Source organism: Takifugu flavidus, chromosome 22, assembly GCF_003711565.1.
Source record: "Takifugu flavidus isolate HTHZ2018 chromosome 22, ASM371156v2, whole genome shotgun sequence".
Taxonomy (NCBI): domain Eukaryota; kingdom Metazoa; phylum Chordata; class Actinopteri; order Tetraodontiformes; family Tetraodontidae; genus Takifugu; species Takifugu flavidus.
The window spans coordinates 2,946,918-2,973,263 of record NC_079541.1 but is presented as its reverse complement, the minus strand read 5'-3'; the positions used below and the strand labels follow the sequence as shown (position 1 = coordinate 2,973,263).

Here is a 26,346-nt window from a genome sequence, read left to right as displayed (position 1 = left end):
TGTTCCGTCCGAGCCTTCCGTGCGTACTGACGTGCTGCTGCATAAATCTGCATCTTCAGATTGCAGCAGGATTGCGCGCGTCTTGTTGGGAATTCAGATATCTGATTTATTTCCTTCCTGCTTTGCTTTGATGCAAAAGTGAGGCTGAATTTTGGATGGCCGGGATGTGTCAGAGCGATCCTGGAAGAAGCCAACGACTCCCAGGTGGAAGTCTGGGGCTGAATCTGGAGCTTTGGGGAGGGAATTTCTGGAAGGGAGGCGGAATAAAAAAGCATCCCTGCAGTATATTGGATGGATGACTGGATTTCAAAGCGTGGTTGCAGTATGTTTCACTGGAAACCTTTCATGTGATAAAGTCGGGTGGGTGTCCGTGCGTCTGCAGGAGAGCAAAAACACACCAGAGAAAATCCGCTTTGGCGGGTGGTTGCTGGAACACTGCACTTTTTTATTTTCTCAAAAATCAACACGCGATCTGAAAATAATTTAACGGTAGAGACATTATGACCTGTTGGAAAGGCTACTTATCATCTAGTAGTTCACTTCTGTGCTTCACTCTTGAACACAGCTGAGATTTACATCAAAAATATCACCCAAGGAGTCGGAATCTAGAGGATAAAGTCAGAAAAGCCGAAACAAAAAGGCTCACAGCAGAATTGTGCTAAACCTTCTCACTTTTATTATTTATTTATCCCTCTAAAATATTGAAGGACATGTCAAGTCTTACGTTTAAAGGAGAGGTGAAAAGTATTTGAACTAATTGGAATGAGGTGCAATCACATAAATTTGAGCTTTGTTTAAACCTTCAATCCCAAAAAACACTGCAAAGAAAATACAAAAAAAAAAAAAGAACAAAATTTGAGTGGAATGTCTGAGACGAGGTGAGAACAGAGGCAGAGGAGGGTTGTCAGGCTGGTGGGGACCTCAGAGAGCAGTGGTGATGGGTCCGGACCACCCATCAGGACTGGCTGAGAGCCCACTCAGGCCCGGTTGGCATGCTGGAATGGATGCACGGATGAATAACTGGAAGGACAGACGGAGACAGAAGTCCAGTGTAATGATTCCTGCAGCGGGAACGATGTGCTGGAAACACCTGGATGGAAAAGGCTATCATCGGCAACACCAGCAATTAGGGCCGGCTCTGTTTGTGGTGGAGCTCTTCAATGGAGCTTCATGTGGCCAAGTCCACCAAAAACCTCCGCGTTGATGCTCGTCCAGGGCCTCAGACGTGCCGGGTGGTCACGGCTCTTACACTGAACACAACCAAGCAGTTGTACCAGAGATTCTTAAAAACATGCTCCGTTCTTATGGAAAGCACATTTTTGACCTTTTTGTTTGACCCGGGGCTGATGGTGTGTTTATCCACTGTGATACCTGGCCAAAACAAGCAGTCAGAGTAAAGGATTAGGACTGTTCTTTGGTTTCTGGGGCAACGAGAGGTTAAAAAAAATGAGGGAGGCGACCTGATGTAATTAGGAAGGAGGAACCGATCCCAGGAACTTTTAAGGTGTTTGGACGTGAGTGTGTGATGAGCACCGGGGCCCAAATGGGACTCGAAATCCACAGCTACGGCTATTTCATCAGAAAGGAGATCACGCTTTACCCGCAGGTGATAGGCACTTTTATTCCTCCTCAAAGGTCACGTGGACCGTCATTCCATCACTTTCAAAGCAGGGCGAGGACAGTGATAGAAATATAAGAAGGAGCAGCGCACAAGTCTGTTGTCTTATCGATCCAGCGCCGCTGCCACGCCAGTAACATCACGGGGGTTGCTGATGAAATTGCTCCGTTTTGGATGTTTTCCACAAAAATCTTTCTTTTAGCTCCTGCTGATACGGTGTTATCTGGTGCTAATAGGATTACACATTATGGGCCTCCAAATACTTCATGTTCAGTTGTTTTGCATCTTAAACTGGACATAACCCCATCCTAATCACACACACACACACACACACACACACACACACACACACACCACACACACACACACACGTCACTGCCCCTTAAGCTCACCTTTGATCTCCTACTATACAAAAGGCGGAGAACAATTGAATGGACTGTCTGGATAATTGACGTGAAGAACAAAAACACGGGCCACTCCTGGACAGAATATATCATAATCCTTCAAGGTAGGGCAGCGGGAGGGGGGTGTCAAGGCCACCAAGATAGCTATTCATAGTGTCCAGAGACGTGGGGAGACCTCCGGGAAGGATATTGTGAAGTGTTGGTATGAGGCTTGGTATGACAACGCTGGGAAGAGGGCGGAGGATTGACTCGGCTTCACAGCTGAGGTTAATACCATGAGAACTGTCTGGGTCTGGACCCAGAACCCATCCTTTCCTCACCAGTGGCTGTGGCCCAAGCCCAGCGTGGTAAAATAAGGCAGTCGAGCGATGAGTGATGTCCCGTCTCTTTACCTTGTGGCTGGAACGTTAAAACACATCTGAGGAAAGTTCCAGTGTGTGTGTCTGTGTGTTTGCATTCAAACCTGGGTCTGAAAGTGCAAATTCAAGGCTAAAACCTGTTTAAAAGCTGAGTATAAAAGCATAAGCCCCGCCCCCTACCTGCTTCATTCCAGGTAGGATGCCCTCGGTGATGCAAACTAAACCTAATTAAATGGAGGACCTCCTGTGTAATAATAATAATAATAATAATTTATTATTATTATCATAATTATTATTATAATAGTGCTAATTGGATGACACTTCCAGCCCTGATCCATGCTTCGCTCCGGCCCTGACTGTCCCCGGGACCCCTGCATACTCCACAGCCTTTATAAGATTAATGCAGTAGATGGAGCAGGTGTCTGCCAAAATTCCATTCCTATTTAAACCTCCAAGTCCATACCGGCAACTTAATCCTATTAGGCCTAATTGAGTGAAGTCGACAGTCTTTTTCAGTTAAACTAAGTTCACGCACTAATGAGATTCAAAAGGTCCTATGTGCTGGAGAGTATGCTAGCGTGTGATTAGGGAGGTGGGCAGCGTGCACCAGGGAGCGTAAGCAGGGACTGAGGTATTTGCACTTGTAGAGGCTTCCAGCTGTGCCTGTCTTTAAAGGAAGGGGGGGTGGCCTGGAGGTGTCTCTGCAGGACAGATTAGATCTAGGGGGGAGAACAAGAACAACATTAATGATATTCAGGGACCCCCGGCGTGTTTGTTTATGTTTGCGAAGCCCAGTCACAATTTTGGGGCTGTAAAATATGCACGCAGGTGTGCAGCTGCTGAGGTCCCCACTCGGGGTGGGGGAGCAGCAGCCCCTTCACCACTGACTCCAAATTCCAGTGGACAGTTCTCCAGGGTAAAAGACACCTATACACTTCCTTCACCCCCCCCAATGAAGACAACAAATGATGGGAAACAGAAAATCAGGATCCGTGCACTTAAATCTTGGCCTCCTGCTTCTAAAAAAGCCCCTCTTCCCTCTATGTCGCCAACTTTCTCACATGGAGGTCAAAAACTTCCTGTGAACAAAGGGATGGGGAGATATGATCTCAGGGACAAAGCTGGGCTTTTAGAGCAGCGTGTCGCTCTGGGATCAACAACCTTTTCAATTTATCTTCCCTTTGTTTCTCTGTTAAGAGAAGATGAGTGGATCTGATAGGCTTCATTCTCTAACACGCCGCATTAGGGAGGTCAGAGAGGGACACAGCGTGTAGCCAGTGGCAACGCAGGCCCGAGGGCCCGACCTTTAGACGTCAGTCACCATTGGAGATGCAACGTCCTTTTGAAGGGGACGACGACAACAGGACTCCAGAAGGAAAACTTTAGCATAAAATTGGTCTTGCGTGGCCTTTGGGGGCGAGGGGACAATTAAACACGGGCAGAAATGGAGCTGTTGGAGACGTAACCAGGTTGGTCGGGTTTAAAGGTGAATAATGTAGTTCACGATGGCAAACTGCCATGTTTTTAGCCTCAGACAGGTGAAGCGAAGCTCCGGCAGCTGTTGCTGGATAAATGTGTTAGCGTCAGCTCTTAAAACAGGAGACGGAACACAACTGTGGAGCTGGCCTTAAGAGACCTTAAGAGACCTCAAGATGGGAAGAAAAAGTCCCTAAACAAATCTCAAGATTTGTAGTTTGAATGGAGCAAATAAAAACGGAATCACTGTGGATTAATCCATTAAACTCTGTCTGTTCCGCTAATTATGTTCAAGATGGATTGAATTCATGGACGTCTGTAATCGGATTTTTCTTTTTTCTTCCGTTGACCTTATTATACGCAGGATGAACCCTGGCAACGCAGAACAAGTCAGATAGTTTAATAGAATAATAAAAACGGGATAATTTGATAATGTAAACGTTTGAATGTAAATGTCATTTCTAGTGTGGAAGAGCCTCTGAAAAAAAAAATAAAAAGAGGTTCAAAGGTGAAATTTCCCTTCAAACCTTCCTCGCAGTGGCGCGAGGTCACTGAGCTGGAGTCAACCCTGAACGCAGACGTATCCAGTCTGATGGCCCTTTTATCATCAAAGCAGAGCCCAGGTTGACCCCATAACTGTCTGACAAACATTTGTTTGTGTGTGTTAGTTTAACAGCGGGAGGGGGGGGGGGGCAATGAAGTGAGAGGAGAAAAGAATTGTAATAATTGGCATAATTCAAGGTGGCTGGGCACAGCCGGGGGAGGGGGCGTCAGCATTGGGCGAATCTCTGCCATCCTCAAAGAGAGACGCTCTGCGCAATTAGCCGCGCGAACCCTGACCCCGCTCAGAATAATTAATGAATAACAGAGGGGATAAAGACAAAAAGGAGCGGAGCGGTCTGCTTGAGTGGTGAGGGAGGGTAATACATCAAAGAATGCTGTTAATTGGCCCTGTGGCTTTCATTCTTTGCCCTATTTCTTTCAATTCATTGACTCAAAATAATGGGTTCAGGTTCATTATCAACAGGTCGTAAGCCCTGGCAGCACCGAAATTCAAGTCAAGGGCGTGCGCGGGGGGAGCGCCTATAAGCTGAACTGCATACAAAAAAAGGGCGCGTGCGCACGACAGCGTATGTTTTGAGGGCCTCCCCCAAATCCCCGACCAGGTCGATTCCTCACGGGGGGAAACTACGAGTTGAAAAGTTACTGGGAAGAGCGCAACAGTCGGTCAGCGTTCCGGCTTTTTTCCAACGTCACACAAGTGCCTTTTTTTTTTTTTTTTTTACATGTTGGCGAACGCCCCGAGTGTCTTCATGATGCTGGAGTATAACTGGTACGGGCAGGTGAGTGAATCCGACGCACCTGCGGGCGCAGAGATGAGGGTGGTGAAATTACTGTTTGGTGGATGATTTCATCGCGGACAATTTTCAAACACTCCTCTCATGTCACACGTTGGCCTTGAATTTCTTCGATTCAGCTGCAAAATCAGCTAATTCAGAGTAGCATCACGGCAATTTAGCAGCAACCACAGTCAGAACAGAAATAGCAAGCTAGGAGGATCAAAGCGCTGTTGGCTTTCGGGGTGATTATGTAAGGAGAAAAGACTCCCTTCACAGCTCCAGACACATACCGAACACTTAAAACTGCGCTGGATAGCAAAATATTGTGCGGATTTTGGTGGCAGAAATGTAAAAATGCTTTTGTGTTTGAAAATTCAGGCAGTTTCATCGTTTGTCTTCAAAAAGAGTTCTGAAAAGAACCGATGCTTTCAAGAATCCTTTAATCGAAACCCGAAATCCGCAACGCTGACTGTTGTTTTTGACGACGTTTAACCTCCACGTCAAACAACAAACCAACTGAGGAAGAGCGAGCCTAAAGGTCACGTGAAGTCCGCTCATGCACATGAACAGTAATCCATACAAAACGGCAGGCGGGGCCGCTAACTCAATCGCACTAACTTCATCTGTGCGCTGCACATGACCAGGTGAGCGGCGTTCCACCGCGTAACAGATCACAAATAGCTGCGTTCTTTTATTTTTACTTTTAGTTTTTCATTCCAAGCGACTGCAGCGCGGTTGCGACTTCACACCGGAGCTTTCAGGCCTTCGAATCCCCGAGTGAGACATCAAACAATTAAGCTTAAAATACGCCTTTCAACTGAGGCCTTTGGTCTTGGCGGCGCCCCACCGTGATAAAACGACCGATGTCGTCTCACGTTAGCGTTGCGCAGGTGCCTCCTTCGCCTGCACATAAGATCTCCTCTCCTGCCTTCGTGGCTCCTGCTCTGTCTGCAGGCGAAGGATGTATTGATGATTTCATCTGTTACGTAAAAGCAGCTTTTAAAAGAAGAGAAAAAAGGGCTTTAATCCCGAAAGGATTCGCTCTGTGCACAAGTATTGATCTCACGCTGATGTGATGCGATTACTTGCGAAATTGAGTTTCACAGTGGTATTCGGATCCGCTGATGAGATACGTCACCGTGACAACTTCATAGATGGGAGGAAAGATACACTAAAACAACATCGGTTTCAGTTCATGAGTGCGTTTTAAATGCTTTGAAGGCCAGGAGGCATGGACGCAGAGGGCCAGCCGGATTCGTGAACAGTTCTATGAGATTATCTGGAGGGAAGGTTCCAGTATATGCTGCCCAATGCTTACATGTGCAGAATCGCCACGAAATAGCTAATTCGTTTTCAGCCCTTTAAAAATTGGAGCATTCTGACACGCGATTTAAATACTGTACGTCAGAAGGGACGCACAGAATGGGCCTTCATTATTGAATGGAGGTGTTTTTAAATGCCAAATGCTCCTCACTAAAGGTGCTTCATCAAATTTGGATGCAAAGAAATAAAAGATAAACCTGATTACCTTCATTTGACTTCAATTTAATTACATGTAATTGCATTATCCAAGGTACCAGGCTGACATTAAAGGGTCCGGTACACATTCCAGGACGCGAGCTGAAGACATAATGTGGGAGTTTGGTGAGCCTTGTTGCCTTTCTGCTCCTTACTTATTAAAGCCAAGCGTGCTAGCGTGCTAGCGTGCTAGAGGCCTCAGCAGGGTGTCTTTATAGTCGCTACAACAGTGTCTGTGCAGCTCAGATGGGTTGTTGTGCCGTGGCCTTACAGTCCAGCCTGCGATGGTCCGGTAGCAGAGGCTGGAGCGGGTGTCGGTGCTCAGGAGCTGCTCCGTTAGCTCTGCTCATTAACGCCGCGGGTGTGACGCCAGATCAGTACTGTACATTTTTATGCATGTAAAAATATAATTTTATTGATGAATAAGTTGCCCTTATTAAGAATTCCTTCATATGCATCCTGGAAACTTGATGATATCCAGATTTATTAGTAACTACTATGGAATATTACCATTTTAAAGCCATCCTAAACTGATATTATATACAGTACACATACATGCAAGACGTCCTGCACTGCTTTACCAAATATTAGATAATATTAGAGGACAGAATAGACTGGATTATTGTGGTTTTACGTCGGGAAGGAAACTGGGACTAAATGAAGAATAAACTAAATTGGTCTCAGGCGCAGCTAATTACTCAATTATGATGACAGCAGACAGTAGGCGGAACAGTATGATCCAATAAACATGAGGAAAATACATTTTTTTGAAAAAAAGAATTAAAATGAGATAAAAAGCCTGGGGTTCAAGGGCTTTTCAAGAGATCCAAACTGACGTGGATCATATGATATAGAACAATATGCTCATAAAGACACAAGCCTGAGCTTCTCCGACCCCCCCGTAGGATGAGGAGCCCTGGCCTCCCCTCCTCGCAGACCGCCTCAACCATTCAAACGACAGGGGTGCACAGATGAAGCTGCAAGGGCAAAACAAACAGCTCTTTGTCCGCGGTAAAATCTACACGATCATCTCTGGCAGGGTCAGCTTTGATTTGATTTTCTGCTTAGTTCTCATTAAAGAGCTATTGCATTATTTAATTTCCCCAAATTGAGTTACGAGGTGGGACGGAGATCAGTGTAACTCTGCCAAAAAAGCTTTTGAACACAGCCTGGCAAATTTAGCACACAGATGCATTTTCTGTTGCTCTGGGGGCAGAGGAGCATCTGTTTGATGCCACTGCTGAGCTCCAGAATGGGAACTATTTCACATTTGGATGTCCAGTGTTGGAATAGTGCTCTTTGCAGGGTCACAAACGACTTTCTAAAATGCTCGATATGCTGCACATTCCTCAATTGATCAGTGGCGGGAACAGGTTTCGGACTATTATTAGGATTAAAGCCTGTTGCAATTTCCAACCAATTTAGCAAAAACTAAATTTTATATCCAAACATTAGTTGTTACTAAGGGAGAACAAATTGAATTTGCCAGCTTGCCAACTGCAGCAGTCTCTCTCTGTCTCACACACACACTCTTGTACTTATATCTTTGTGAGGACTTTCATAGGCAGGATACATTACACAACCTTTACCCCGACCCTCCCACCTCACCCTGATTCTGACCTAAACCGATTCTAACCTAACCTTGAAACCAAGGCTTAACCCTCAAACTGTCCTTTGAGGTTGGGAGGACCAGTCAAAATGTCCTCACTTTTGGAATGAAGATTTTGGTACTCAGTATGTAGCAAGTACAAGAACACACACACACACACCACACACACACACACACACACACAACACACACACACACACACACAGAGGGTGCTGGGCAAGAGCAAAAACGGCTGTAACCTTACAAAAGTGATGGTTGTCGTACGGAGGGCTGATCACAAGCACACTGACATCGGCTGCTTTAATGACACCCACCTTACACATGGTTCTCTCCCGGGACCCAAACAGACACCCTTCAGTCATGGCCTACTAATGTGGGATCCGGGAGTGTTCCCACAGCGCTTCACATCTCTATTCACATTTGTGACAAATCTTGTTACTATTATCTGTCCACAAATCTGGGATAAAATGGCAGCACAGGAAGCCCTCTCCGAGATTTCCATCCATCTGTGCACATACGGTTTATCTCACCGGGCTAGCTACTCCCAAATTGTTACATTTGGGGATATTTCTGGCTGGGATAATTGAATAATGTGTGTCATCACTGTCTCAGAAGTGGGACCTTTGTTCAGCCAAGGATACATGCAGAGATGGTGCCAACAACAGAGGAGCCTAGTTAAGATGGGTCAGTTGGTGGAGGTCACCGGAGGTCAGTCGCGGATAAGACTGATTAGATTTAGGGTACGCGGGCACGGGACCGGAAATATGGCCACGAAATTCAAAAATCCATCTTAAGTGACAACATGTCCTCAGCTGCAGTCTTAAAATCCCAGAATTCTGTCATGTTTGATGGTAATCTCCCAGCCTTGAGGTGTATTTCAGACACGCGTTATTATTCTAAAGTGAAGCGTAAACACTCATCACAGGTTCTTGCTTTTCAACGCCACACACAACACTGTCGTTAAGTCTGGATAAAGAACAGGATCATGCTGCTTTTCAAAGTAAAACAGTCAAATATGAAGTTATTTTAATATGGCGTCAGTAAAAGTCAGTTCTATCGGTGGAATTACTCCATTCTGTGACTTTCTGGTTCCCAGGTTCTCTTAATTACGACATTACCTGCATTTAAACGGCGATCTCTCTTCGGAATATGACATTATTTGATTTTTTTGGGCCGCTTTATTCTCTTTATTCCAATGCACTGACCAGAGTTCTTAGCACAGTCTCTGCCCTCTGAAAGGAAAAATGTCTCCACGCTCTCTTGAAATTCTCAGTGTGTGACTTCAGAGCCGGTTTAAACGGCGCGCATGTTCCAGTGTCGGAATAAACCAAGTGTGACATGGAAGCTTAAATCCTCCCGTTTTCCGAGCAGACAAGTGGCTCTTTGTGTGCAGCGCAAACCTTATGTGATCAGTTTGAGTAAGGTCAGGGCTGATTTAATTTTCTGCTTAGTTCTCATTAAACAGCTCTTTCGTTATTTAATTTCCCACAATCAGGTAGGAAAAAATAAAAATGGTAGAATAATCAGTGTATCTTCAATTAATTTCTTCAATCAAGTCTGGGTTATTTCTGCCATGTTTGATGCTCCTGCTGCTCAGATTTACTATCAGCTTCTATCCACGAACTTGTCCAATAACTATTTAATTGGCTTTTATATATATTGTGTAGTTGTTTGCTATAGCTCTGAAATTTATCGCGTGGCCATAAAATGCAATTACAAATGATTTAGGAGATATTTTACAATATCAGCTAAATCACATATCATCGCCGGCCGGCTGTACGAGCTCTTGGACCATGAGTCCACCTCGGGATTTGAGTGTTGCGAACATTTGATCCCTCCCAAAGTTGCCCAGGTGTTACGCGTGCCCCCCCCCTGAACGTGCGGTAAAGCCCAGGCTCTTCCTGTTATGGCTGCCTTCCCTTCGGTTTGTTGTCATTATCCGCCAGGTCAGGGAAGGCCTTCGCCTTGCGGAGCCGAAACCGTCTCACAATCAATCATGTGCAGAATTTTAATAAGACTTCATCTTCATTGTTTCTGTCGGAGCCCTCCGGGCCCTCTTTTCACCGTCTGCCAACGGCAGAGATTAAAGCGCTCTGACATCATTCACGGAGGCAACGCCAACAGACGGCGGAGCCTGTTCGAGCTCACTGGACGGTGAGGCTAAAGGCTGAGGTGTCCTCTTTCGGAACCATGACCACTGCAAAGCAGTTTACCCACAATGCTGAGCGTCAGATGAGGCATCCACCTGCAGGATAGCGACAGCTTTTCTTGGATCATTTTGGACCTTTCAAACAGAACAATTCTGAACGCACAAGACTCGTGAGCTGGTGCTGGAAGTAGCAAACTTCACCTATGAATAAAAGCTCATGTTATTAACAGATTCTGACCAAATTGTACCCAAATTCATTATAGCTGCAAATGAAAACGCAGGTGAAAATTTACTCTGCGATGATGAACGGTGCAGATCAGAACTGGCAACTTCTCTACAGCCTCTCCTACAAGGTTAAAAAGCTAAAAAAAGAAAGAATTGCCCCTTTTTGGAGGCTTTTAAAAATGGGAAGTGAGCCTGTCTGATGAATAGAGGGAGCTGAGTCGACAATTATGCTGCAGCAGCCAAGAAGCCGGCGCCCCCTCTCAGCTTCCTCCTAGATTTGGGGACGACCATCAAAGACTGATCTTTGTGCCCAACAGGGGGCGCAAGACTGGAGCTGTGGGCAAGGACGTGAAGACGCTTAAAAACAAATACAATCCAACGCAGGCACCAGATTCCGTAGCTTTTGAAACATATCAAGAACATTGTACTAATCCAAAAATGTTTGAAGTAGATTATCGTCTCTAGGACGTAGAGAGCAAAGGGAGCCTGCAGGTTGGCCTTAAAATTTGAAAAGATGGAACCATCTAATCAGAGTTGTGACTACATGTTTAAAAGTTGTCGGTACCAGAAGAATTAATCAAGCAAACCAATGAATCTGAATCAGCACATTCATTTCGACCACCCTATTTGGGACCATTGTGAAAGCATCTTGATGAAGCATGACTCACATTGCCTAGAAACCCATACACTCTTTTATTCCATCTGAGCATTACTGGAAAGATGACCTTGATTATCATCTCAACAGAAAATGTTCATTGTGTACATGACAGAGTTCTTCCTGAAAAAAATGTGACCGTGTAACAGTGCAAAGGTACGGTGCCACGTAATGTTCTCGGAATCACACCATAATTTCAGGAGCTTGGGTTCAAATGAAAGAACAGAACAATATTTTCCAGATTGTCCAGGATGGGACGCGTGGGTCTAGCTGGTGTCCAGTTGTGTGGTTACAACGTAGATAGAAGAACTGATTGATCGTGAAAGACAGAAAAAAAAAAGACACAGTGTTTACTGTGCAGCCTCGAGGACCTAAAGAAGGTATGTGAGCTTTATTTTTGGAATGCAGGGGCCATGTTGCATGTGCTCATGGTGCACACATGCATGTGAGCAGAGGAAAATCTTTCTCAGGTGTTCCTGTAAACAGGCTCCTTTTCACTGCTGAGCGAAAAACGTGTCCTAATTGATTTAGCTGCAAAAATCGTATTATTCCATTTCATCTAATTAAATGTCCTCTACACCGGGTACAGGCCCCATTGCATTTTTCACCTCAGCTCTCTTTGCCTCAGCATGTGATGTCTTTCGGATTAGAATATTCAAAAAAACAGAAAAAAAAAAAACCCCACGCCTGCTGGGAGCAACGTGTTCGGCACTTGTAAATTCATCCGAAAATCGCTCGTTTCCAAAAGAGACGTCCAACCGCGTCAACACAAATATATGCAGATGCTCATTATTATTATTGATTTGTGTTCTGAGGACGACGCGGGACTGACGGTCCCAACGGCGAGGGTGGATTACAGCCTGGTCAACTGGTCAGAGCAATTGTTCATTAGAAATATTTGAAATTGAAGGAAGGCTGGGCTAATTAAGATGGTATGATTGTCAAAGGTTTACCATCGGCAGACGTACTTTGTTGACTTGCGCGTGACCTTCTGCAGTGTATCAAAAATGCAAGCTAACGAGCGCCTTCACCTCTATAAAATTGTGCCGCATCCGATTAGAAATCAATTGGGGATTTTCTGTCTTCAGGTGGGAGTTTTAATTTTCTTTACATCACTCTGGAAGAGCATTTTTTTTTGGTATAAATTCAATATTTCACCAAGGTAGCAAACACACAGTTTCACGTGTAATCCACTTAAAATGACTGCAATATTTAATTCATGTTAGAATCATTAAAAGTGCACTGCTGCCGTGTCCATTATAAATTCCTTTTCTAGCAGGATAAAACAGTCTTCAGATCTGGGAGCTGCACTTTGATGTGTTGTCTCAGAAGCGGGCAGGCTCTTACAGGAAGTCCCTGATGTTTAAAACATGCCAGGCAGGGGGACTAACAAAGGTGAGCACTTGTGGCTCCACCCACAGACCAGCCCCCCCCTCAAAAAACCAGCCAGTGAGGACACACTTGAGTGGTGGTGAGGGCGCGCACCAGCACACCACAGCATGAATGACGCTCTTCTGACCCCAGCTTCTATCTGGAGGCTTCAGCTGTAGTGACGTCATACAGAACCAAACGTAGCAGCACGCGGCTAACGCGAAGGTGGAAGTCAAGCATCTGGATTCTCAAACATCTGGCCACTTTACAGCAAACTGTAGGTTTACGTGGAGGGTAGATTTGTTTTGAAAGGTCTTCCCAACGCAGCGGCTCTGACCTCTTTCACTTTTGCTGCCTCTCGGAATTCTGTGAGCACTAATCTGCGGAGGTCCGCAGTGTTCCGTGCAGATTACGCCGCCTGTGTGTCACGGCGGCAGCTGAAGCTCTGACTGTAGTCTGACGCCTTCCGAGGGAAGCGGGTGTCGCCGAGATAACCTGGGAAAATGTGCTGAGCTCGGTTGGATCCTCTGAAGGAAGGGAAGTGGGAAGCAGGGACCCCTAGTCTGTCTACTTATTGCCGTCACACACTCTCTCAACCACACACACACCAACCCCGCTGAACTCCTTTTCTGCTTCTGTCAGGCCTTTCTCTAACCAAACACACACACGCAGAGCCAGGAAATGGCCCACGCGGCGTCCAAATAAGCTGATGCGCCTTTTCTTCTGACATTTCTGCAAAAGCTCAGGAAGGAGCACAGAAGCTCTTCTTCCTCTGCCCCAACATTTGTGTGACACACGCTCACAGTTGTCACCGTGCCGCTCCGCTGCTCCTGTGGCAGGAGGCGCCGCCACGCTGGGAGCCAGGAGTCGTTCCTGTGTGGTCGGAATGGGCGCCCTGACAGACACCCAGCCTCTACAGGTAGGGAGAGGAGCGCCCAACCAGAACAACCGACACGCCACTGTGGAATCCAATCCTTCTTGATCACTTTGTTATCATTTTCTTATCTTCCTCGGATTTCACAACTGTGGGCGTGTGGTTCAAGCTATTTGCTGGATAGCAGGCTCAGCAGAAACTACAGTGAGCCTGTCTGGGAAGGCTTTTTGTTCCTCTTATCTTCGTCGCTCAGAGATGGGAAAAGCGGCGGCAAAATAAACGGGCGTCGTGGCTCCACATTCCCTAATTCTGTTGCAGAATAAAGGGCATTTTAAAGAAATGAAGCCAAAACGCCTTCTAGGTTTTGTCCGTCATTTGTACAGTGATTTGAAGTTGCAGTGTTACAAAAGTAGCTGGGGTTTTTTTTTGAAGTGAAAGGAGAACTTGGGTAAGAGTGAAACTTACTTAGGCAAGAGCTGTCCCTTTACAAAAAAAACCACCTGCAAATGCGTCTGTTTAGGACACAATGAGAGCCGTATGGCAGTGGGACTACAGAGTTGCACCTGTAAACTAAAAGGTAAAACGCTATTAAAATGCTTTTTAACCTTTAGCATGCAGGCAGGAGCAACTTGGGGTTGTTGAGGCTTCCTGAGGGCTTTGCAGCGAGATGTTGGCAGGGACGGGAAAAACTGGCATGCAAAATGTTGATGTTTTAATTGCAAGTGCATGAACTTGTTTAAACTGATTCTATAAGACAGCTTGGACATACGATGATTGGATTTGGCACGAGGCCAATTTCTGTGACTAAAAAACTGAAACATGTGTTTGACGAGGGGACGTCGAAGGTCCCTGTCTTTTCTAGCTCGTGTGTCTCGAGCTGATGTGTGAGGGTAGCTAACAAAATACAGGAGGAGTGGATAAATGCGTCCGTATCCGATGAGTAAGAAGGCTCAGAAGTGGAGCGCCAACCTTCTGGACGCCACTGACGTCTGTGCAGGTGCTGCCTGACGTCTTGAGCGGGGAAAAGGGCGTCGGACATCAGAAAGGTCCATACGATCCCAAACCGGCCCTGATTTATTAGATTCTGATCTGAGTCCTGCACTATGTGTCTGCCGAGCATCGATAATTTTCCAGCGTGCCACACATGCACAGGCCGGCCCTTGTTGGAGTTGGCCTCGGTGGCTAAAGCGCCAATACCTCTCAAATCTAATCAGATCCCCTTAAGTGAATAACAAGCGTGTCTCCGGCATTTACAGTAGTGAGAATGCTGAAGTGAAACCAGGACAAACGGTTGTCACACAGAGCAGACGTGGTGTGAAGCGGCCCTGGCATCTGGCCCTCTATCTGTAGTGGGAAAGAAAATGGTGATTGGCTAACAAACACTATCTTGTTCAGCCGGGACGAGTCAGATAAGAGCTCTCAGTCACCTACTGTTGCGGACTGTGATGATCTTAGCTGAACAGCGGCAGCTAGTCTAGCTGTCCGGGACAACTTAATGCCGATTTTGTGCCCAAGTCATTGCATTCTAGCTCTATCGTGCTAGTTGTCAATTAGCCCTTATACACGTTACTGAGCAGGCAATAAGCAGTTATAAACTAACTAATCAAATCTCCAAAAATTCATTGTGGGTTTTTTCCATAGCTAAACTAAGTGCCAGTGTCTATGCTCGTTTGTCTCCAGAACTCTTACAGGGATTATTGGAGAAGTCAGATGAAAGAATTTGTAAAAATGTAATTCTTTACTATAATGCTGACAATCAGTTCCAAAAGAAAACTGTCACTAAATGTTTCAAACGTCATGTCAGGGCTTATCAGAGTTTACTTCCAATTGATTTGCTAAAGTAAGAACAAAACAGTGAACACAAATGTGAAGAAAAATACAAAGAAAATTAGCTGTGATAATAATATTAATAATAATTTCTACATAGTTTCATTCATTTTTAAACAGCCCAGATCACTTAATTAACTACATTTTTAATTTTCTCACCTCAAAAACAACCCTCAGTATAGTCGTAAAGTCATCAGAACGCGCCTATTAACATTTAGTTGGGAGGAAATCCAAATACTAAACCATTAAAACTCAAAAGAGTAAATTAATGAGGAGACTTTGTTAAAAATGGCAATGATGAGGTTATTTAAAACCCCCTTTGGGGAACAAGGGTCAATTGTGTGGCCACTACCCCTGGAGCAAGGAGCAGAGGACTCTGGACAGTGGCTGCTGATTGGTCAGTGAGACAGAAAAGGGCGGTCCACATAAATTAGTGATAGTCACTAAAGGCAGACATCCTGCAGTGATCAAACCACGGTGATCTGACAGTCTGGTGTTTGAAGTGATTATCATGCTGGACAACATAAAGGCTTACCCCCAGCTTTGGCCCTAATTAGCTCACTTAGGGCCCTTTATAAGGCACTGGTAGGGGGACTGGGAAGTACAGGCGCTCGCTGGGAAGTCAGCAGCTCAACAAGACAGTAGCAGCAGCAGCAGATCTGGATTCCTAACGTTGACCTGCTGCCAGCCCAAACCACCCCGAAGAGATTCTCTATTCCTGAGAATGCCACACTTAACTGACTGCAGCTACTACACCATGCGGGACGCGACCAGAGCTTCAAATGTAAGATCGGAACTTACGCCATTCAGTTTTATAGTGTTTTGATTCACTTAATGGACAAAGTTTTGTTTCCCAGACTTTTCATGTCGCTCTCGTAGGTGTGAAATATTTTTTTTTTTTTTAAATAACCTCATGATTATCACCAGGATCTGGTATTAAGTATAATATTTTGCTCAACAGGAGCCTCAAGAATGGTTACGAATTCTCACACAGAAACAAATGTTAGCAGTGGCTCGTCTCATCAGGGCAACTTTGCTTTTACTCGTAAACCCAACAGAGGATCCGGACGCCTCTGGTGGGAGTCAAACGCACACAAAGCAGCTTCTCTTCCAAACTTACTGAACGGGCGTCTGCTTCCTGCCACAGGTACAAAGCCACCTGGAGAACTCCAAATTCCACCTCCACCAGAGCCAGAACCAGCAGGTCAAGCAGTACTTCACGCTCGGCTCCAAGTTGGCCTCTTCGGCCGGGCAGGGCCACGCCGTCCCGCACCCTCACCCTCCTGGCCAGGCGCTGGCCACCGTGCCGATCATGAGGAACGGCCACGTGGCCCCGGTCAGCGATGGCAGCAACCCCAACAGCCCCGTTACTCTGCTCACCATGACCAACCACGACAGCGAGGTGAGTGGAGCAAAGCAAAGCGTGTGGAGGGGGGCTGAGGAATGAGAAACTGAAACTGAAAGGAGCGAAAATGCGTCACGCTGACGGGAAAAGGCCAACGATCTGAACTAGACGAGTCACGAACGGTAAACCGCAGGCTGCGATTTCTTCTTTTTTATTGTTGATTTTGTAATATTTGTAGCACTGTAAACTGTCAGAAATCCTCCACTAAGGAGTGCATTATTCATCTATCACTGGGTCTGAAGCTCAAACCCCCCCCAAAACATCATCTAAACAACGTCAGGCCGTTATTGATCTCTCTGTCTCTCTGATGTGCTCATCAATAACTTCAAACATGCAGTCTCTGATGAGAGAACTATTTCAAAGGAGGAAACTAATAATCGTTGCATGTCCATGCTGCTAACTAACCCGAACGACATGGCGATGGAGAGCTAATCCGTTATTGGATTAAACTCTGCACAGCCCCTCCCCTTTGTTGTGTCTATTTTGGTTTTGAATGTTGAGACTTCAAAAGAATCAAACTCCGACAGTATTGCAAATCTGGTAAAAAGCTCATCACAAGCGTGTCCACGACTACACTGTCATTACTGTTTTCTTTTAGTTTCCAATGGATGAAGTTATTGATGACCTCATTAGTCTTGAATCCGGTTTCAATGATGGAGGCTTGGATTGCATGGAGCCTAACATCATAATGCAAAACAATGTAAGTATGAATTACAATAACCTCTCGCCAACGCCGATTAAACATGCTAACACGCTACCGCAGTCAGGTTTCCAGGACCCTCCACCCAAAGCCTTCAGGCCCAGTCTGGCTTGGAAAAAGTGTGTGTGGGGGGAAACCTGTGTTCACTTGAGGTCAGCCTAAGTTGAGAGCTGAGTCAAAGTTCATTGTGGCTTAGCAACATTTTCCCACATTGCTCAAGAAGGTCAACAATGCAGATTAAGTCAAGCAGGCATCTTGCTAGCGCGATAAGCTACGCGTGCAGAAAACGTCTTACAGAGACGCATTCTTGGGAAGACAAGAACTATGTGTAGGAAAAGCTGTGAGACAAGGGCTGCATTTGGCTAAAGAATGTAGCAACACCTGAGCTAAACACTGAGCTGGTTTGTGGGATGGGAGCACCGGGAATCTGCTCCGACGCCTTAAATAAAATGGGGCACAGACTGGCAAACAAAGGAGCATACACAAGGATAATGGAGCAAAACACTACAGATAGTGTGGCGGGGGAGGTGGGGGAGGCGAGGAGGGTGAGGGATGAGAGCGGAGACGAGGAGGAATAAGGGAGGCAGGATGTTTGAGACGAGGACAGAATTACTGAGCCATCGAATCAGGCTTAATGCACACGGTCCACTCCCTGCGGGCTTGTTCTGAAATGATATCATGCTTAAACGGATCAATTCTTCCTAATTAGTCATACAGCCCGATGCGTCACATCGCTCCACCGTGTCAACACATCCAGGAACACGGACGGTGGCGGGATTGAAGTGATTACAACGGGAGTAACGGGGAATTGTTGCAATCTTTCATTTTGATAAGCACTTCACTCCTCCTCCTCCTCCACTTCACTGGCTTTCTTGAGATAATGAAGAAAAACACACACACACACATTCAAGCTCACTGCATGTATCTGAGCTGTCTGCAGTTTCCTCTGTTTTGTTTCACCACTGTTTGGGATCCTCTCGCATTCCGCTCCTTTTCATCTCCACTTGACGTGCGGCCTTATCGCGGCGTTCGATTCGCCACGCGTGTTGGAGCCCAAATTGACTGAGCGCATCTTGGAATGCATGATGACTTCTGCAACATTTTCCCATCCATGCAAAAAAAAAAATGAATTAGATACACATGTGTATCAGCACGCCATGCCCCTGGAGTCCATGAAAAGACATCTTATCGGACATCAGAAGCATGCTTGTCCCAGTCATGAAGCCAGCCGTAGGAAAACAGTTTTGCCTCTGTTCCCCAGCTGACCCAGCTAGCCTTTTCATCTCCTGGGGTGCTATTTTCAACACAGAGTACGGCTCTGTGGTGAGGACCCTTTCAAGTGGAGGGGGTTTGAAAACGGTGGCATTAGCGGAGCGAGGCGCCGCGTTCCTGCCAATCAGATCTCAGAGGCTGTCAGCTGGAGGCCAGGGTCAGATGCAGGAAGGGTTAAACGTTAGTTATTTATCTTTACATTCTGTGACGATCATCTCAGTATCGCAACGTCTGACCCTTTCTCTGTTCTCCGCTCTGTTTTTGTTCCTAGGTGTCCCTCAGTGGCAGCATGTTGGACATCTATGGGGGTGAACAAGGTATGAATGCCGCTAAGGGTGGAATGAGCCCCACATCTAACCCCTCAAAGCTCACTGTAAAAAGGGAATACACAGGTATGACCTTATAACCTAGCACTGATCCAACAACTAACTTCTCAACAAACAATATTATATATTCACGCTGCTGAAAAAAGCTATCCAGGTAGTCCAAGAAATTGATACTTTATTCAAAATGAGAGACGTTGTCTCTGCGCCGCAGCGCTAGCTAAAAAAAGCAGCACCTTTTCTGTGTCTCCTGCCAAAATGAAGCCCGGTTAGACGCATCAGGCACGTTGCAGACAAGTGAGTGAGCTCATTTATGTGCGAGGTGTGACGAACACCGGCCCCGCTTGGCAGCCAACGGGCCCCCGTAGAAACGTGTAGACTTTTAGTTACGTTGCTAAAAACACAAAGTGCCCTTCAAAAATGTTTCTTATTAATGTCACGCATGGAGCAAAGGGGCCTAATTGATTTAGGAAACAGAAAGCATGCCTGAAGAAGCCTTCACTCTCCACAGGCAAATAAGTAAATTGCCATCTGTTTCATTCAAGTGAGGGCTGAGGGGACAATAGCCCGTTCCACAGAGTTGAAATTGTCCCGAGTGAATCAACAGGGACAAATTAGGAAATCCAATCTCGGCCTCCCAATTACGTAATTTGAAAGAATGTGAACACAAATAGGGGTGCCCTGGAATTTTTGCCTCTCACTCTCTCAAGCAGATTAGAATTGCTTAACTGTCCTGATTATGGAGTAAGTGGTTTAAAGGCGACCATTTTTTTGGGGGGGGACACAATGAGCTCCAGACTGGCTGAAGGGGGGTAGAGTAGACTCTTTCAGTGCAGACGAGTGTGTGTAAGGAGGTTAAACTGGTGTCTGGGAGCTGATGAACTGAACACATTCCCCCTGACCCCGCCGCTCAACCTCCTCAAACCAAACGACTGTCTTGTCCCCTCACTGGAGCCTTTGTGCCGTCTCGTCTTCGTTGTCTTTTTGCTCCAAAATTAGTGTGCCTTGCTAATCAATTTGTTCCCCCTTACAGAACACGACACAAGAGTGATCGCCAAAGAGAGGCAGAAAAAGGACAACCATAATTTGAGTGAGTATTCCCAGCTGCTACTCAGACGAGGCTGTTTGGATATGGACACAAGAGGTCCTTATCAGTGTCCCAGAAGGAGGAGTATTGTCCCTACTAAAGTTATGCTTGCCTTTGTAACCCGACAGATAAAAAGAGACGTCTTTGTATAGATCGCTGTGCGTTCATGGTCTTGTTCTGATGCTCAGTCGAAGCACCGATGATGTCGCACGACTAGACACGACTAGAGGACAGATTTTAAGATCGTTTCAGATTTTGCCAGCTCCGTGTCTGCATTTGATCACGAGCCAATCCACTTTTATCCATTGTGTCCTCTTCAAAAGTTGCTTAATATTAAGCTGTAACTCCAGGAGATGTGGGTTAATGTGGAAGATTAGTTGAAACACTTCCTCTTCTCGCCCTGCAAATATCAGGAGTTGGCTTCATTTTCATGAGGATAAGACAGTTCTCCTTGCTGTCAGAGGGCCATCTGTTGACAGCAGCCCTGACATCTCCCACTTTCTTTCATTCCTAGTTGAAAGAAGAAGAAGATACAACATCAACTACAGGATTAAAGAGCTGGGGACACTCATACCAAAGTCAAACGACCCGTAAGTCGCTCGGGCGAGCCGTAACATTCCACTCTGTTGCACAAGGACGCGAGAAACATCCCAGTTTAACCAACAACAGATTCTTCCCATTGTATTTAAATAAGTAGAGCAGTTTAGCCAGACTTCAAGTGCTCACTCCAACTTCTAATTTCATCAAGAGCTGTGTCCTCTTCCTGGGCTCACATGAATGAGGGGGTGGGTCAAACGCGAGCTAGCGGGCCGCGCCGCGTGAACCAAAGTCTGACGTACAGACGGAGCGCGGAGCTGAACGGAAATCCACCGGCCATCGTTCACAATTGAACTTTGCGTCAAATTTAAATGGGGGGGTTAGCGCTGGCGTCACCCCATTAACACGGCATGAAGGAGATTATTAGCGCTGATCAGACCGACGTCTCATTCACGTGGGAATGGACAATTTTACTAGGATCCCCTTTACCTTTAAAAAAAGCAATATCATCTGCAAAAGAACGAGTTGCACTCTTCAACCTCAAGTTAAGTGCGGCCCCCCCACCCCACATCCGTCTTGCTACTTAGCTCATTTTCTCGTGCGTATTTTTACTCCGGGTTTAATTTTACCAGACAAGGAGGTATGAGAATGGACTTTCCACATACCTACTTTACTATTCTATTAAAATTCCCATTCAGTGTCCTCATGTAATGTCAAAGGATGAATCATTCCTCGGTGTAGATCACCATTTCCTATTCAGATCATAAAAAGGGGGGAACCTTAAAACTTGTCTAGGTTTTTTTTTTTCCTAGGTTTTTTTTTGGTGGAGGATATCTCATATCGGGGGGAGCTAACAGGTTATCTCTCTTCCCCTCCCCGCAGTGACATGCGCTGGAACAAAGGTACCATCTTGAAGGCTTCGGTGGAGTACATAAGGTGGCTGCAGAAGGAGCAGCAGCACGCTCGGGAGCTGGAGAGCCGTCAGAAGAAGCTGGAGCAGGCAAACAGGAGGCTGCTGCTGAGGATCCAGGTACTAGAACCTGACACGGTGGGTGTTGTGCTCAGTGGCCCCCCCCGCTTGACCTTACCAGATATGAGCCGATTGCTGCTCAACTGTACATAGAAGCCCTTCAGCACAGCTGGTTGTTATGGCAACTCTGCACACAGTGACTGGACGTGACATGAACGCGCAGGCGGAAATACCGGCAGATAACAAGAGTCAGATCTTCAGATCCGATACTGTTCAGGCCACCGGATTCAATCAGCCCCAACGTTCCACCTCAAAAGCTTTCCAACCCCAAACCTGAGCTACCCCCCCCTTCCCGAATGAACACAAAGACAACTGTTTCTTGAGTGATTGGTCATAAAACTCCAAATGGCACCAAAAATGCATCATTTCATCGTCCCCCGACGATGGGAAAAACAACAAATTCCGCAATCCCAGAAAAGGGTCGGAATGATCCCAGAACTGCTGCCTCAGACTGGCAGTAACGGCTCCCATAACGACCTCCCTGACTGTGGCCCGGGACGCTCTGTGAGAGAAAGTTGTGGTTTGATTTCTTCTACTCCAACCACATTTCCTTTTCTTTCCCAGGAGCTGGAGATTCAGGCACGAGCCCACGGCCTCCCGAACATGGCAACCGCTCTGGGTACGATGGAGCTGTCCTCCCATCTCCTCAAGCAGCAGCAGCAGCAGCAGCAGCAGCAGCTGTCGCCCCAGGCCCAGCAACCCCAGCAGCCCCCCCTCTACCAGGAGGATCCAAACAGCGAGTACCTCCAGCGGATAGTGGCGGCCGGGGTCTCGAACCTCCCGGCTGCCAGCGGCGCGCAGGATCACGTCGCAGGGGCAGATTCCTGCACCACCTTTTCCGACCCGCTGTCCCACTTCACAGACTTTTTCAGCTCCACGCTCAAAGAGGAGCATCGCCTGGACGAGATCCTGATGGACGACCCGCTCTCGCCGTTCGGCGCCGACCCGCTCCTCTCCGCGGGCTCCCCTGGAGCCGCCTCCAAGGACAGCAGCCGCAGGACCAGCTTTAGCTCCGCCGAGGGCGACGACCTATAAGGGGCAACCCCGCCACAGAGGACAAAGCCAGAGCTTTTTACGCACTGAGCGCTCGCTCTGGTGACCCCGAGGGCTGCACGCACCTGAAAGGACAGCTCGCACACCTGAGGACGCCCCTCCGAGCGCTACGTTGAGGGAACAGCAACAGGATCCAGGACCTCCTGTTCCTTCTAACTTCCAGCCAAAGTGTTCCTCTGCCTCCCAGAGAGCAGAAACAGACCCGTCAGAAAAAGGGAGACATTTGCAAATACAACGTAAAATAAGTGCCGACTGTTGTTTTTATATATACAGCACATCTATATTTTTGTAAACGATGCCGTAGACGCTCAGTACGTTTACATGCACAGATTAATCCAGCTGTGTCTTGTTTATACGTGCGGAGCAGGTCGATTTCCAATCGCCTCGGTTGGATGCGGAGAACTTCAGTATTAGTCGGATTAACCAGTTTCCCTGCGCTTCCGTTGTCCAGTTAAGGTCAGTTCAAGTGTCACGTAAACGTACTGAGTGTGAGGAAAATCCACTGTGCCAACACCGAAACCAACAACCATGACTTCAGAAGAACAGTTGTAAAATAGGATCTGGTAGCGTGCCTTACTGTAAATGTTTTAATGTCTTGTCTAAACACTGTAAATGTACTGACCACAATGTCTAACATGTCCTTGGGTGTAAGTCTGTCACATGTGTTGGTATATTTATGTATGTTTTAATCCATTAATTTGTTAAAAAAGATATATATTATTATCTAACATTGTAACTTTTTTATTCTATTCGTAGGGGGTGGGGAAAAACATAATAAACCCCTTTTTTCAATATACTCAAATGTGGCTTTTTATGTTCAACAATACAAATCAATTTTAACCCCAAATACTATTTATTGTTTTTTAAAACGCTCAGCTTGGACAGCGACGGGCTCCAACGATGAACAAAAGGCCAGAAAGTTTCACAGAGGAAGATGAAGGATCTACTTCCAAGGTGGCTGATTGGCAACGAGTGGGGGGAAACGAGCAGAGAGGAGGAAAATTGGATAATAAAGATGAGTAGAAAAGGAGTAATAATTCTGATGAGCCTATATGATGTGAGCTGATGAGCCCTCGAGGATGAATAATGACAGGGGATAAAGAGCTGTTAGCTCAGTCTAAGAAAATTTACTTTGAGGTAAGCACGGTGGAGCTCTGCTTCCCTTCCCACTGTGGGAAAAATGATCATAAGCTCAAATGAATGAAGTTTGCAGGAAACTTATTGACACAGTTGAGCAAAACTTCATCAGGCTGATTTGTGTTGCCGCATCATTCAAAAATCGTTCATATTTTGGTTTCTAATCTCACAGTGCAGCATTATTGATACAGCAGACCGGGTTTAGACTTCCCGAGCATCAAAGGCAGATAGTGAAATCGAAATCCTTGCAAACAAGAGTGAACTGATCAATCCTTTTGGAGTGCAGCCATTCTGCTACAAAGTGATGAGCGATATTTCTTATTCGTGCGTAATTAACTAATGCAGTTACGGGATGAGAATATAACTTAACGACGGCTCAAAACAAAAAACACAAAAAAAATAACAACTATTGAGATATTTCCTAAATCCTTTTATATCCGTCTCGAGGGACAAAGCATTTTCCCCTCAAAAAGAATAAAACTCGTTAATCAATTCATTCCCCCACATATCAAAGGCAATCACGGGCAAAGTTGAGGGCCGGTCGTGCACAGGCTTCAAAAGGAGCTGTGGTCGGATGAGGCAACGGTGACATCAGAACAGCTGACGTTTTTATTTGGAATATCACAGCTCATCAGCCCACGCGTTTGGAAACACGCGGGAAATAAAAGTCTGTAGCGGCCTGAGCGGAGGCTCTCTGTCAGGACGGGAGCTGTGCACGTGGAGCACAAATCCCAGCATTTAAAAACCAATTTGTACAATTTTGCGAGCCCGTGTACGATTCCTCTCGCTTCTGTCTGCTACCTTTGCATGTTTTTTCCACATTGTGTTTATGGTTTTAATTCTGTGTGCTCTGCAAAATGGTCTCCCTCAAAAAGGATGACCTCATTCCCACAAGGGCGGGTGTTGTGTCGTGTTTACACCAGCAGGTGGCAGCAGCGGATTGTGTTTCACAGCCGAGGCAGGAGAGCGACACAAAACAGCGGGCAGTTCAGAATTAAGAGTCAAATTAAATCATAATCTTGCTCAAAAGCATCTTTAACTAAGGAGCCGCTGTGTTTTGTGGTACAACCTACAAGTTTTCCTGTAAACCGGCAAATCTACAGAAGCAAAGTGACAACTCCGACCTCCCAGCAGCCGTCCCGTCACCACCACCATCTACCGGCTCTGACAGCAACACTGAGCAGGAGAAGCTGTCACCTGTGCAGATGCTGCAGCAGCAGACGTGCAGCGACGCGCTCACCTGTCGAGCCCACCGGCGGCTCTTAATCACCTCCAGCCGAGTTTACCTGGGAACACGCGAGAGCTCGCGGGCCACGCTCTCGCGCTGACAAACAAGCCTAAAGAAAAGTGTCAGCGTGCAAACACAAACAGGCTCGTCCAACGGGCGCAGTGCCAGGTGTGCGTCTCAGCAAGATGCAGCTTGGGAAGCAACCAGCTCGGAACCATCCTCCGCATCTGGACTATGACAAGTGCACAAATGAGGTGAAATTTGAGTGAGAATAACAATCTGACAGCCTGCAGAGTGGCATCGGGAAAAAAAACACCTGAGATTGGATCTATTTTCAGCTGCAGCTCAGAGATGGGTGACAAACAACACCAAACCTCTTCTCTGTCTTCTCAAACCCACCCCAGACGAAAAAGAAAAGAAGATCGGAGTTTCAGAAGAAAACTCCATGCATGTTGTTTCCAGGGGAACTGCTGCAATCCATCCCAACGTTGGGACGTTGGCCCTCATGCTGCTTTTATTAAAGACCACACCCTGACCGCTGCTCAACAAACTTCCACGTCAGCCGAGCGGCGAGGCCCCACATGCATTAAGGTTGGAGCACAAAAGAGGCCGAAAGGAAAAAAAAGGGCCCGGAGTTTCTGGGGATGCTGTAAAATTAAATGCGATTTCCAGGGATTTTATGAATCGAGCCAGATGCCAAATACATAACTTCAAACAAATTGACTTCCAATTACTGCTGCGGCGCACCACTTCCAGATGTGCAACAGATGGGGGCCGGGGTGACCGAAGGTGTCCCGGCCCACGCTTTGTGTTATTCCCCAGTAAAACGGCAGGGCAGTTGTGTGTTTTAAATCACGGCGGGCCCGGGGGCTGGAGGTGAAGGGAAGGACAGGCGGATAGCGGAGGAGAAACCAAAGCACATCATTAGGAAAATGTAAATGGAGGCAGCAGCAGACACTGGAGCTCCATATGCAGCATTAATACAGCCTGATAGAAGGTAAAGGCAGACGAGATGCCGGAACTGAGAGCTGCAGCTGAACCGAAGGGGGGGGGGGATTCAGAAATGTAAATGTTAATGTGATCTCTGCTGTATCTTCCAGTGCTCGGATTAAACGGTAAAAAGGGACAATTATGGGGCTCGCTTTTTTG

The 26,346-nt window shown here is 46.5% G+C and overlaps 1 protein-coding gene across 10 annotated transcripts in view; it reads left to right on the top strand.

Annotated features, from left to right (window-relative positions):
* tfec (transcription factor EC) overlaps positions 1-23,634 on the top strand; it is a 29,228-nt gene extending 5,594 nt beyond the window's left edge. Inside the window, exons 1-8 of one of the 10 annotated variants that reach the window (XM_057022817.1) lie at positions 13,378-13,643; positions 16,573-16,827; positions 17,429-17,530; positions 19,074-19,194; positions 20,159-20,215; positions 20,727-20,802; positions 21,632-21,797; positions 22,344-23,634. In XM_057022817.1, the coding sequence (XP_056878797.1) occupies positions 13,611-13,643; positions 16,573-16,827; positions 17,429-17,530; positions 19,074-19,194; positions 20,159-20,215; positions 20,727-20,802; positions 21,632-21,797; positions 22,344-22,814 (1,281 nt within the window). In that variant the 5' untranslated portion in view covers positions 13,378-13,610 and the 3' untranslated portion in view covers positions 22,815-23,634. The other 9 variants (XM_057022819.1, XM_057022815.1, XM_057022818.1 and 6 more) reach the window with 9 other exon arrangements.
* The last annotated feature ends 2,712 nt before the right edge of the window (positions 23,635-26,346 follow it).